The sequence below is a fragment of the Telopea speciosissima genome, chromosome 8 (genome assembly GCF_018873765.1).
Source record: "Telopea speciosissima isolate NSW1024214 ecotype Mountain lineage chromosome 8, Tspe_v1, whole genome shotgun sequence".
NCBI lineage: Eukaryota > Viridiplantae > Streptophyta > Magnoliopsida > Proteales > Proteaceae > Telopea > Telopea speciosissima.
This window is the reverse complement of record NC_057923.1, coordinates 4808817-4823380: the sequence shown is the minus strand read 5'-3', so window position 1 is coordinate 4823380 and position 14564 is coordinate 4808817. Positions and strand designations below refer to the sequence as shown.

The 14564-nt window shown below is 38.3% G+C and overlaps 1 protein-coding gene across 1 annotated transcript; it reads left to right on the top strand.

Annotated features, from left to right (window-relative positions):
• Positions 1 to 464: 464 nt before the first annotated feature.
• Positions 465 to 14543, top strand: LOC122671169 (cycloeucalenol cycloisomerase-like). The gene is made up of 8 exons (XM_043868270.1): positions 465 to 483; positions 716 to 897; positions 8068 to 8151; positions 8450 to 8491; positions 10769 to 10879; positions 11425 to 11616; positions 13828 to 13925; positions 14358 to 14543. The coding sequence occupies exons 1-8, from the start codon at positions 465 to 467 to the stop codon at positions 14530 to 14532; spliced, it is 903 nt and encodes a 300-aa protein (XP_043724205.1). The 3' UTR covers positions 14533 to 14543.
• Positions 14544 to 14564: the final 21 nt, after the last annotated feature.

The following is a 14564-nucleotide window of genomic DNA, read 5'->3' as shown; positions in this document are numbered from 1 at the left end:
AAACCCAATTTCATGAAAAAAAAAAAAAAAAAAAAAAAAAACTTAAAAACCCCAAGTTCAAGACAGAGATCCAGCAATGCTAGGGCGAATGTGGTTCGACGCTTCTTCGAATTGTATGGATCACAGGGCTAGGGCGAAGCAGAGGCGGAGGCGACGGTGGCAGGGCTGCCAGCGGAGGGGACGGTGGCGGTGCTGCCAGCGGAGTTGCAGGGAAGGGGTGGGGTATTTTAGGTTGAAGATGAAGGTTGGGTAGTATTGTAAATTTAATTCTAATGTTTTAGTATAAGGGTAAAATAGTCCTTTCACACCAATAACTAACAGCAAACTAACACCGTTACTGTAGAGGGGGTAATTTGAGTTTTTTCAAAAATCAGGGGGTGATCGGTAATTTACCCTAATAATAATAAAATTAAGGGGGAGTTGAGGTAATTTTTCTTAAGAAATGCCAACAGTTGTCGCCGGACATGGAGAAGTGGAGTTCAGGTACGTAGCAGCGGGCGCATTGTATAACCGATTAGAGAACTGACACTTCGTCACTTTGACGAGTAAAGCGAGAAACTGAAGAGCAGCAGCGGTTAGTGACTGATAAGAGCCGTGTTACTGTACCACAATGTATCTCTCGCTATAGATCCGCTGCAATGGGCGGTAAAAGTGAAGCTTCGTTCCAATCTCTTAAGTTTTGTCTCTTGAAGGGTTTATTATTATAGGGTTTGAGCGAATTCCTACATTTTATGTTTTTATTTGGTGGTTGTTGCAGGTCTGAAAAAAGGTTCTTCTTCAAGCAAATGGGTTGCTTCCAACCCGAGCAAGAGATGGGGGGAGATGTTTTTCCTTCTATACACTCCTTTCTGGCTTGTTCTCTGCCTTGGGATCGTCGTCCCCTACAAATTGTACGAGGTGTGTTACCGGTAGCGTTGAAACATATAACTTTCTCTTTATCGGTTGGGAGAAATCTTTCATTCACGTATAATGATTGACTGTATTCTCCATAGAGAAATTTGCGAGTCTATTGGGCTTGTAGAATTAAGTTATATGTATTAGATAATTCCGTCCAACGTGAATTATTTGGAAATTTGAGTTATTTTTGTTTACCAACTGCCATTTATTTTGATTAATTCACATATTAAGCTGTGGTCTATTTCTGTGATTACAAGTGCGCAGTCTTTGTTCCTTTATAAAAGAAAAGTACTCAGAAATTGGCCTCTTAGAAAGTCACTGCTATATTTTTATGCTCCCTCAGTCTCTTCTCAATGTTGTATGAAACGTTTTTTTAGAAGTTTTGAGGTGTCGAATTGTCCGTACATATTATACCAGGTGGGTTACTGAAATATTTGATTCATTCCGGTTCCTCATTTTGGTTGGAGAAATCTTCCTTTAGTTAGAATTCACTGTATGCTCTGTAGAGAATCCTTTGTGTCTTAGAGAGCTTGTAGTTTTTTTTTTATCTTCTTTTCGCCCGGGGGTGGTGGTTGGGTGGGGGATAGAAAAGCATATAATTTTCAATTAAATCAAACAATCTTGACCATAATTTTTGGGAACTACGTCTTCTACTGTTGGAATACAGCAACAACATCCTGGATCGGAGCTACTCCCCGTCCAGTTCTAATATGGTCATTCCTTACTTTATCCTTCATAGTTTTGCCACATATCCATCTCAACATCCTCATCTCCGCTATACATAGTTTATAAATATGACACTTCTTAACTGCCCAACATTCCATACCATACATCATTAGCCGGTCGTATGACAGTCTTATAAAATTTTCCTTTAAGCTTTAAAGGGATATGCTGATCATATAACACATCGGACATACCTCTCCGCTTCATCCATCCTATCTTAATCCTTTGAACAACATCATCATCTATGTCATCTTCTTTATTTATGATAGAGCCCATATATCTAAAATAATTACTTTGTGGAATATCCCTCGCATCGATTTTCACCCCTTCATTGTCCGTCCTAATATGGCTAAAGTTGCACACCACACACTCCGTCTTAATTCTACTTATCTTAAGACCTTTTGATTCCAATGTTGATCTCCATAGTTCTAGCTTGGTGTTAATCCCTACTTTTGTCTCATCCACCAAAACAATATCATCCGTCAAAAGCATACACCAAGGAACCTCACCTAGTATGTCTCTTGTTAAGTCATCCATGATAAGTGCAAACAAATACAAGCCTAAGGCTGATCCTTGATGTAATCCAATTGTATCTGGGAATTCATTACCTTGGCCCCCCACAGTTCCTACGCTAGTCACCACACCATCATGCGTATCTTTAATTATGTCCACATATTTACATTACACCTTTCTGTTCTCCAATATATTCCAGATCAACTATCTAGGGACTCTGTGTATGATGCTTTTTCTAGGTCAATAAAGACCATATGGAGATCCCTCTTTCTCTCCCTATATGTTTCCATGAGTCTCCTAAGTAAGAAAAAAGCTTCCATCGTGGATCTTCCTGGCATAAGACCAAATTGGTTCTCTGAAATAGTAGTTTCCTTTCTCAAGTGGGTTTCAATGACCCTCTCCCATAATTTCATCATATGACTCATTGGTTTTATGCCTCTATAGGTATTGCAACTCTGAATATCACCTTTATTTGTGTAGAGCGTGACCACAATGCTGCTTCTCCATTCATCTGGCATTTTCTTTGTGGTCATAATCTTGTTAAACAGCTTGGTTAACCAAGATAAACGTCACAATCCTACACTCTCCATAATGCAGATCCGGAGTTCAGAAGAGTTAGATCGGATCGCTTGTGGGCCCACTAAAACATGCAATAACTAAATAGTAAGAAATGATGGCAATTCTGTAGATATGTGGAAGTTTATATAACCAATAACAGAATTGTAAATAAACAGAAGTTTATAATAGGATTGCAGTATTGTAATAAATGGAAGTCCAGTGAATGAGATGTAGCGTATTAGTGAGGGCTCAACTAGGAATAGGAGATAAATTAAGGACTATAGGGAGGTTACTAGAGAAAGGGAGGGGCAAATGGAAAGTCAGAAAAAGGATTAAAAACACAACTCACCTGTTGAAGGTTTTCTTCAACCTTCGGTTAACAGAACACGGCGGCACTTTAATGCAAAAGTCGACCTCGAACCAGGGAAATCAACGGGAGATCGATTGCAACTAGGATCAACACGACAAGGATGAACAAATTGAATAACTGAAACTTTTATTTATTTATTTATTTTCCTTTTTCTGTTTACATATGAAAGAAGAACATAGAAAAGGATAAGAAGAAGAACAAGAGGATATAGGGAAGAAGGGGGGATAGGGATAAGTAGGCTATCTCAGCCTTGGGCCTCTCACCCACAGCTATCTCAGTTGTTGAACACAAGTCTTCTCAGACCAAACACTTGCCAGCAAGCAATAGAAATTCCATTAATCAAGTATTCAAGTCTTAATTCAAGTACAACTGATGGGGCTTATTTATAGCTTGGCCTAAGCTTCACAAAATTGAAAGTCTCAAAAATAGAAACCAAACAAAAATAGAAACTAAATCTAACAAAAAAGAAACAAAGAATTGAAATAGAAACTTAACAAAATAGAGACTTCTAAATAAAAGCTAAGCAACTAAAATAGAAACTCTAACTTTGACAAGTTTTCAAAAATAGAAACTATATCCTTGTCAAAAAAAAAAGGAAGCTAACCTGCTCTTCAATCTTCTAGAAGCTGTCCCATCGATCCTGGAGTGTCTTGTTGTCCAAGGCTTCTAGAATAGAGGCACACATGATTTAAGCAGGGACCCACAACATTGTTCACGCGTTCATGTGAACAGTAACTTTGTTTTTGAAATCTGTTTTTGTTCAGTTCTCCATGCTTTGATCTGCATCACACTTCGATTGAAAGATCTTCACCAAATAAGCTTGGATCGACCTGAAATTCAAGATGGAGGATCACAACTCATAGTCTTACTAAGAGCAACATGTAGCCTCCTCAAACAGCAAATAAACAAGAGTTTCCGAAGTCTGAAATTGAGTCCTGCGGTGATGTTATGTTCATATCTGCAACTGAGAACTAATTACACGATGGAAGGGAGTTTTGCAACCAGGTATTGGGGGTTTTGGTCGCTAATGGAAGGGCTTTCTTTGACCCAAACATGAGAGAGAAAGGAAGAGGAAGGAGGGAGATCAAAGGCAAACCAATTGGACTGCCAGTACCATTAGAGCAGGGAACTGTACGGTGAACTCAGTAACTTAAAGAGAAAATATAAGAAGAAGAAGAAGAAGTAAGGGGGGGGGGGAGGGAGAGATGGTCACAGAAACCTATTGCTATGCTATTGTACCTCACCTGTAACTATAAACAAAACTCAAAATCTTAATTCATCCAATCTGAAACTTGCTTGGGTTACAACCTTGTATTAAAGAAATAAATAAAGACTCCTAACTAAGACTGATAACTGAAATAAAATCCTAAATAAAACTCTAAACAGACTTTGAAACCAGCTACACACTATCTTTAATTCAATCCTATAATGTAGTCCTAGATTGGTAGGAGACCAACTAGGAGCCAGTACTACAGGATCTGATATGAACTGGTTGTCCGATTGGGGCAGAATAAGGTTTTAGGTCAAAATTAGGGTTAGGGTTTGAGGTGTTGGTTACCCTAGGCAGGTGTGGGAGAGTCTATCAGTGAAGGTTACGTTAAGTTTTGTTGGAGGAATGTATGCTGGAATGAATTGGCAGCAAGTCAGGTTTAGGATTTTGGGTTTTGAAAAGTGGAAGATGATGGAATCTAGGGTTTATAATAACAGGAAACCAGGTGGTTGAATGGACTTAATATTTAGGTTGAGTATGGGTAGGGTGGCGGGGAATATATGCTGAAAGTTACGGCTAAAGTAGGTGGTTAAATCTGGAGTTATGGAGGTTTCCTAGTAGAGATAGGAGAGAGGGGTAAAAGTGTAATTTCAGACAATTGGATGGATGGATGGTAATGAAATTTGGACCGAGTCTCTTTTAGGGTTTGAGGAAGATTCGATCAAAATTTTAGTAGGTTCTACGGTTAGATTTGACTGGGCAGAATTCTCGCGAAAATCGTCTTGCATGTGACCTTCTAGAAAGAAAGAAGAATAGTAGCAGGTTTTAGGTTATGGGAAAATAAAAAACAGAAGGGGGAAAACTAGGGTTGGGGCTGTAGAGGATTAGAATAAGAACGGAGGGGATGGGGATCACTTCTAACTTACTGTTGTTGTAGAAACTCTTTGGCAGCAACTTGTTGGAAGTTGAAACTTGAATAAAAATTGAGTCTTGAACTAGAACTTGAAGGAGATCTTCAAAGAACTTGAAAGAGAGCATCAAAAGAACCACCTGGGCTTCACACCACCAGGTGTCGATTTGGATCAAACACCAATCCCACCAACGAACCACCGGGGCTTCTCACCGCAAGGTGTCAATCAAATCAAACGCCAATCCCACCAGCCTTGATCAAACACAAAACAAAATTTTTCTAAGGATAAGAAGAGCAGCAAAAGCTTTTTATTAATCAAAATTCGTGTTCAATACTTGCCCCCCTTACAACCTTATATAAAAGACTCAAAAATAGACTCCTACACTAAAAAGAAAAGGCCTAACCCAATCCTTAACCTATTAGGTAACTTAAACTGACTAGGAAAGTGAAATAACAAAGGAAATAGACTAAAAAATGGCTGGACTTATAGAGTCCTAATCCAGCCAAAGTTAAATAACAATTAAATAGTCACATGACCACTTGACCAAGTCACATGGTCACTTAAGTGATCACATGACCACTAACCAAATAAAAAGAAATCTACTAACTAATCCCGTATGTAACCTTATTACCCATATTTTAGGCAAGGTACTAAAATTTGGGTCTCGGTACCAACTCAACTCTTGGAAAAACCGAGACGAGTCGAGATCTCGCCGAGTTGGTGCCTTTTTTTTTTTTTCCAACTCGAAGCCTCAACTTTGGGTCAACCCGAGATCTAGACCTGAGATCTGAGATCTTGCCGAGATATGTCGAGTTTTGTCCAATTAGGTAAGGTATTTAAGTGGTAGGTGGGTTAAAATAATGGGTCGAAACCGAGATCCAACCGAGATCCGAGATCTTGCCGAGATATTGCACTTTTGAGACTCGTAGGCAGTCTCGTCTCGGCTTTTCCAAAAATCGAGAAACTCGGCGAGATCTCGCGAGTTCTCGAACTATGATTTTAGGCCCGTAAAAGTGGCCTATTACATAGAAAACCCATGGGATCGAAGGCCCAACATGTATATAACCGAACCCTAGACTTATTCCTAATAAAATAAGCCCATTTGGGTGATGAATCTGCATCACCCTATCTAAGACTCTATCAATAGCAATAAAAGGAGATTATAAATAACGCAAACTCCTAATCGACCCAGTTTCAAATAAACCCAACTAATAAAACAAAGATATCCTACTAAATCCAAAACTTAATTGGACCCGGTTCATCACTGTTTGGATACCCAAATGCGTTTGGGTCGGTACAAGGTAGTGCACCTGCATCACCCACACTTATAGGTACCTCATGATGTGGTATCACTTGACAGGTTGGACCGGCATGATATGCTTTGGAGACCGAAACCCAGAAAGAACCGGTCCAATGGTTTTTATTCCAATGAGGGTTGGAATTAGATTATTTATTTAGTAGTTATTTATTTTAAGTCTTTTATTTGTTTTAGGTTGAATACGTGAGAGTTAGAGTTTGAATTGCAAGTTGCTATTTTCACTTTCAGAGTTGGAATAGGAGTTTTGATATTTTCTTCTTTAAGTACTTGCATGTAACCCAACATTGGAGACATTGAATGAATTAGAAAATTGAATTGGGTTGCTCAACGTGTGTGTAATTGTGCATGTGATTCCCTTCCTCCCCGTGCAACTCTGAGCTTAATCTCAGATTTCTACCCACTCCTTACCGGCCCTCCACAACCTCATCTGGGCCTGGCTTCTTGCCAACTTTCATCTTTCTTAATGCTTATTTTACTTTAGGCACCCTAATTTTGTGTATATATCTACGCCATGTGGTGTTGAGGTGAGTAATGCAGCCTTCTGGAGCCCTCTGGTCTTAATTTCTCTCATTTTAGCTATCTTATAGATAGCTTTTTCCCCATCTTTTGTGTTCAGATTATTATAAGGATCATCATATTTCTTTGACCTTGCTTTCCCCACTATCTTCCTAGCTTTATTTATGGTGAATTTATATCTTTTTAGATCCTCGACCTCTTTAGTCCTTTGCCATGTCTTAAAGCTGGCTTTCGTAGTCTTAATGGCGGCTTGGACCTCATCATTCCACCACCAAGTCTCCCTAGGGGCATGATGTATACCTTTCGATTCCCCTAGAACCTCTTTAGCAAGCTTCTTAATATAAGCTGTCATCTCGTCCTACATCGTATTATTGTCTCCTTTAAAGTCCCATTTTCCTTGTTTGACCACTTTACCTGTAAATGAATTCTGGGACTCTCCTTTTAATCTCCACCATCTTATCTTAGGGCAAATAGGTTCCCCCATCTTACACTTCTGCATAGTGAGGCGCAAATCCAGGACCACCAATCTGTGTTGAGTGGTTAGGCTCTCCCTAGGTATAGCCTTACAGTCCTTACAAAACAATTTGTTGGACCTTCGTGTAATGAAGAAATCTATTTGGCTGATATGCTGCCCACTTTTGTAATTAACTAAATATTCCTCTCTTTTCGAAGATAGTGTTCACAATGGATAAATCATAAGCTACAGCAAAGTCTAGAACTGAGACCCCCTCCTCATTCCTTTCTCCAAATCCATAGCCTCCATTACTCCTTCATAGCCTCTTCATTCTCTCCCAACATGTCCATTCAGATCACCCTCTATAATAATATCTTTTCTCCCTGTCTAAAACCTTGAACTAATCCATCCATGTGTTCCCAAAATGGTAACTTCCTACTTTCATCCGATCCTACTTGGGGTATGATAATATAAACTTCACGGGATCAGCTTGGATTCGAGTATCTTGTTTAGTTGACTTGAAAATGTTATCTTTCCTTCTCCATGTTCTGGTTAAATGACCAGATTCTAATGCATTTCTTTTGTGGTGATTGGCAGAACTTCTCTGAACTGGAATATTTGCTTTTGGGGCTGGTTTCTGCAGTTCCGTCTCTTTTGGTACCACTTTTACTTGTTGGGGAGGTGAGTCCTTGAAGTTTGTATTTTCTCCTGGAAAGTTGTTTTTTCTTATTGTATATCATCTGCTTTTTCATTTTGAAGAAACCCATGAGATGTAAAGTTTTATCATATTAGTCTGGTATGGGATTTTAATGTATAAAAAGCCTTGGTCACTTTTTGGCATCATCATCAGCGTCATTATTTGTTAATTCTTATTATAGTTTCATGCTTTCTTCAATTGCATACGTAGTTTAGTTTCTAGGATGTACGGACTACTTATATCTTTTTCTGTTCCGTAATTTGGTTTGAGTTTTTCTTGTAGGCTGATAGAAGATTGTGTTGGAAGGATCGGTATTGGGTGAAGGTAAGTTTCTCCTGCGTTAAATCCTCACGTGTTACAAACATGAAAGGGCTACATATGTTAGCTAATGATGTTGTGTTATCTTTCTTCTTGGTTATGGGATATTTGTCTCCGTCTAAAATTTTTCACTTACATGTGCAGTTGTGTTACATAATGTTAGCATTATCTTTATCTCCTATTGGTGTTACTTTTGCACCCTTTACAGTTACTTTGTATGGTCCCTGTGGTGAACCCAATAGGGAAAATTGAACAATGAATCTGGCGAAGGAGAATTTTAAGATTGGCCTGGCAATAATGGTGGATTGATTCATATAGAAAAAAAAAAGAAGAAGAAAAGAAATGGTGGATTGGTGATGATGATGTCATTGGGAAGGTGAATTTTCCCTTCAAATTTACAGACTTACTATTCTTATCTTATTCAACTCTAATAAGGTGAAGGTGAAGGTGAAGGTGAAGGCTTTATTTCATTACTTCAGTCCAGCAAGAAACTCTTCCACATCCGAATTCAGATTGCAACTGAAACTATGCTAATCTAAGAGCTTCAATGATTTGACCATCCAATCAGATTGTTTCACAAGATAATACAGTGCTGGTTTCGAATTCCTACACCCCTTCCCCTTCCAAAGTTCAGCTTCCCACAGCCAGATCCCATCACTCCCACTTGTGATTATTGAATATATGAGTTATTCAAGCGTACAACACTGTAGAAGAAGACAAAAACCTCAGATCTCCCTTCCTCTTCCCATGCGGCCAAAGTCTTTGGAGGCATGATTCAAGAGGTCGTCTTCATTTTGCTTCTGAAATTCTTTTTAACATAAACATTACCCCATTGCAGTCAAACCTCCCCAAATCCCATATCGCAATTCGAACTCCCAAGAAGAGAAAAAGCTCTCTCTCTCTCTCTCTCTTTGAGTGTCCGTGGGCGCTCGTGCGTTTCTCTGTTTCTGTTTCCATTCTCTAATGGCGACCACAAGCATTCATTTTGATTTCTGTAGATCGAGGTTGCACAGTAGGTCGGTGAGCCTCCTTGTAGAAAGAAGAAGAAAAGAGAGGGCAGCAACATGCCTTTCTAATAATAAAAGCAAATGACACTTTTACCCTCGACTTTGAGGGCTTAAGAGCATGTGCTCATTAAAGAGCGAAAAAATGAATGAAAAACAGATTTTGGCCATAATCCATAATGGACTCTTGAGTCCATTATCATTTTGGGGGTGTTTTCAATTATTTTGATGTTTTGTAAATAGAAATAGGGTCCATAAATTGTACCAAACACTTGTAAAAACGTTTATGTGTCAGAAAATGAAAATGAAAAGTGATACCAAAGAGGCCCTTAGTCAATTTAGGCTACCTTATTAGTTAAGGGTAGGGTTAGGCCTTTCCTTTTTAGTGTCTAAGTCTATTTTTGAGTCTTCTATATAAGTTTGTAAGGGAAGCCAACATTGTACACGAATTTGATTAATGAAATATTGGCTTGAGCTTTTCTAAAAATCCTGAGATAGGATGGGTGAGATGCCCAGGCTGAGATAGCCAACCACTCCTTTCCCCCTTCTTCTATTTTTTTATTTTGTTTTAAAACCCGCAACCAAGACATTGGGTGTGTATTCTGGAGTTTGCATCAAGGTTTTGAGATCCAGGAGTCATTCAACACCTCTGGTTCGATTGTTGCGGCTTCTCTTTATTCAGGAGATTATTTATTCTTGATTGCTGCTTCAACAGGTTATAAATTTCTGGGTTTATATTTATTACTTCTCTTGTGGTTACCAATTTGAGATCCCATTGTTCTGGTATTATTGGATTGATCTTTTGGTGGGAACATTCTTCATTTTATATAATGAAACCATTCCATTACTACCAACCCAAAGAAATACAACCTCTTTGAGATATATGGTTCATGCCTCTTTCTCTTAAGACTCTGGAGGTTTTCTATTTGATCCTGCCTGGGATTAGACCTATTTTGGTTATAGTCTTACATTTATTTTAAGTTTTAATAGAAACCATAACAAGTTTGGGATCTATCATTAAAAGGAAAGTAATTTGGAAATGTGAGAAAATTTTAATGCGTTAAATTGTACAATGGACATAGTATTTGGGACATAAAAAGTCCAAACTCTAAAAAGGACAGTCTTTGCAGGACGGAGGGAGTATTTTTGTTGACATTAGCCTTTCCTTGTTCAATCACAGGTTTCCTACAAGTTTATTTAGCTTAATTTTTCGTTTTTGGAAAATTCATGTTTCTAGGAGAATTGTACTTGAACTTACATGAGTTGATTCTTGTGGCAGGCCAGTCTTTGGATCATAATCTTCAGTTATGTTGGGAACTACTTTTGGACCCATTACTTCTTCACAGTTTTGGGAGCTTCATATACCTTTCCCTCGTGGAGAATGAACAATGTAAGAAACAATAATTAATTTCAGCCTATGCTAAATTTCTTTTGGTTGTGCTTTTAATGTTGTCCAAATAGGTTGCTAATTTTCTATTGATCAGGACATAATTTGCTTATTGAGGTTTGGTAACATTTAATGCTGGCTTTTGTTTCAAATGAGATATGGTCATTTGTGATTCCGCAGCCATTCTTCAAGGTGTCTGCATGGGCTTGGATATGTGGGTTCTACTCCAGGAGCAAAAGATCGAAGATAAATGTTTAAAATTGGACCTAAATGAGCATGTTTTGGACCTTCCACTTGTCTTTCATGAAAATTTGTAGTTTTTGTTCTAATTTCTTTTGAGTTTTTCTTGCACTTAATTGCATTCATTATTCTTGAAAAGCATATGTAGATAAGGAAAGTTTCTATCTAGTAATCTGATGAACTTCACTCTTCACATGCATGCATGTTGCAATTTCACTGTGTATCTTGTATCTATCTCAATAGAAGTTTGTTACTTATTGGACGAATGAAGTGTTCTCATCTCGCTTTATGTCTTTTATGCTGTGTAGGTACCACATACAACGTTCTTTCTCACTCATGTTTGCTTCCTATTTTACCATGTTGCATCAAATCTAACACTCCGCAGACTACAACATTCTATTGCTGGCTTACCAGGGTCGATGCAGTTAGTTATCAAGGCTGCATGGATTGTAGCTCTTTCGTACTTCGTAGCATACCTGGAAACTTTCGCTATATCCAATGTATGTTGTGGCACTTCTTTCCTGGTTGTTGCTGTTACCCTTGTGATTCTTGTACTAATGTCACTCTTTTTATTTGGGGGGGGGGGGTTTAATTTCATCATTAGTTATGCTATATGCAATTTTTTTTATTGGATATCGTTCTACACTTTGTTAGAAGTCATATAGAGGGTCCAAACAGGGTCTCGGGACTAGCGCCTGACGGTAATCCCGAGACATATTCTGGGCATTAAGTAAGGCCCTTTTTGGTCTTTTCCCTTACCCTAGTCCTTATATTGTCTTGTCTCTTTTCTCTTTGTGGTTAATAGAGAATTGATTATGGCTGCAACTCTTCTCTCCCTATCTTCTTCTCCTCTGGTTTTTTGCAGGTTACACACTTGAAGAACTAAAGTCTTGGATGTGGCTGAATACTTATGCTAGTACTTTATTTACCTGCTGTTTTGAGCATGCAACTGGTTTAAGGATCTGGGGCAAAATTCTAATGGAACCTTCACTCCTTTTTCGTGGTCACTACATATAATGGGGATAAAGCAGTAATGCAAACCAAAGTGGGTTTAGCATCAGGTTATGGAACTGGAAGGGTTAGAGACTAGTTTGCACTTTTTCCTACTCAGACCCATGAATTATAGATTGAGAACACCAGCCCCTTAAAAGCAGCCCAAGAAAATATCAAATTATCCATGGAATAAGTGCCATAAGGAGCATAATGTTGGACATGAAGAAGTAACATTCTCCGTAGAAGAATGTAGCTGGACTGTGATTGTCCAGATGGATGGCAAGATTAACAAAGATAAAGTTAAAAATGATGCATCTAAGGTGACTTTAGAGTAGTAAAATAAGTGACTAACTTCAGTGAGAATTGATTGAGATGGTTTGCTTATATGTCATGAAGGTCGGTGGCAACACTCATGGGAGGGAATGTGTTGGTCAAAATTAATTGCTGATATACAACCCATGAAGGGAACATGTTGCAGAAAAGGAACATAGGGATTTTTAATTATCACTCAAAACTATTTTTGGATCTCACTGGGCATTTCATTTTTTCAATTCTCGTCTTGTGTTTGAATTTATTGGGTTTGGACTTTGGAAGCCCTTCTGTATGGGATTTGGAAGCACTTGAGGAGATAAAAATGCAATATTAATCAACCATTGTTATACTTATGTAGCTAATGGTGCTTGCAAAAGTCTATCAATACTTTTGCATGGTGTAATCTGGTAGCTTTGGCTAGTTTCCTGGCAAAGTGCACATTGTTGCTGGTGTTTTTTGGCTATATCTAGGTTGAACCCCCTTTTTTGGAGTTTCAACCCAGTATTGCTTAGAGATTCTCTTCTTTTTCTCTCTTGCTCTCTCTCTCTCTCACATGGTGGGCTGATAATCATCTAATCTGTTACTAACAAAACAGGAAACCTAAGAAAAACATTTATATCTTTTAAAGACATATACTAGAAACAACAACAAACTCGGCCTTATCCCAACTTAATGGGGTCGGTTACATGGGTCCAAACAAAACAAAGGGGAGACTGAGGTCTAGACAGAAAAAGGGTACAGAAGAGATGGGGAAAAGAGGGATGGGAAATGAGATGAGAAATGAAAAATGGAAAATGACGAATGAAAGATTGAAACTAAAAAGAAAAATGGAAAAAGAAGGATGAAAGTAAGAGGAAAGAGGCACAGCCCAGCAAGTCAGGAGAAACTCTGCTTAATGGGATCTGGTACGTGGATCCTTGCCCTCCAGAAGGCTCTATCTGAGGTCATACTTGGAACAAGACCTAGACTATGCATGTCCTTCCTCACAACTTCTCCTATGGTCATTTTAGGTCTGCCTCTCGCTCTTTTAGCTCCTTCAATCAAGATCATATCACTCCTCCTTACTAGGGCATACCTAGGCCTCCTTTGAACATGACCATACCACCTCAAACAACTCTCTCGGAGCTTGTCATTCATTTACTTAAGTCTGGGTCAGCTCTTTCAATCAGAATCATATTAAATTTAATAGTTTATTATTTCAGCTTAAATTAACAAAGTTATGGTATTCCTTAAATCATTATGAATTGGCTTAGTTGATTTTTTCGTATTCTTACTAGGATGCTATCTTGATTTATTTTGAGGAGAATTTTATTTCTTATGGGGGGGGGGGGTTTGTTTGCATTGAGAACTGAAATAATATTTCTTGATTATTAATGGTGCTACTTTTCCTTCTTAAACATTTTCAGTTCCCTTATTATTCATTCGTGGACCAGGCATTAATGTACAAAGTTGGATCCTTGTTCTATGCAATTTATTTTTTTGTAAGCTTCCCAATGTTCCTGAGGTAAGTTTTCATCGTGTTGCTGTACTTTATTTTGGGATTGTCAATAAAAATATTCTAGTTTGAATCTTTGTATGGTAAAATGACTGAGGCATGCAACAGAATGTTCATGCGACAAGTTGGCCTAAAATTTTGTAATAATATGGGAACGAAGTATATTGTCTTGTGTTTGTTGTCTATGTTTTTTTTTTCTATTTATTGAAGTCCTGATTTTAGTTGTTGATTGTGTGACTAGGATTTTCCTACAATATGAATTCTGAGTTCTGGTATAATCCAGCAGTTGATTTAATGGCAATGAGCAAGCATTCCCACATATGCAGCACACATCCACAAAATATAACTGAGCCACCTCCAGTAAAAGTATTTCAGTGTCTGCTTCTCTGTTGCTCAAATTACTAGTTTTCTTTCTTGAATAAGACCTACATGTGTACACAGGATTGACGAGAAACCTGGTGATCTGTGGGACCTTCGAAGAGTGGCTGTCGATGCATTGGGAGCTGCAATGCTTGTTACGATAATACTTGATTTATGGAGGATCTATCTAGGACCCATAGTTCGAAAACCAGAGACAAAGCAGTGCATGCAACCAGGACTGGCATGGTCTTCATGACATGCTAAAGAAGCATGAACGCTAAGCATCTT

Bases quoted from the DNA above. Each gene is read 5' to 3' on its own strand.
- LOC122671169 (XM_043868270.1), top strand. The intron at 898-8,067 runs GTGTGTTACCGG...GGTGATTGGCAG, and splicing joins TCCCCTACAAATTGTACGAG to AACTTCTCTGAACTGGAATA. The intron at 10,880-11,424 runs GTAAGAAACAAT...TATGCTGTGTAG, and splicing joins CCTCGTGGAGAATGAACAAT to GTACCACATACAACGTTCTT.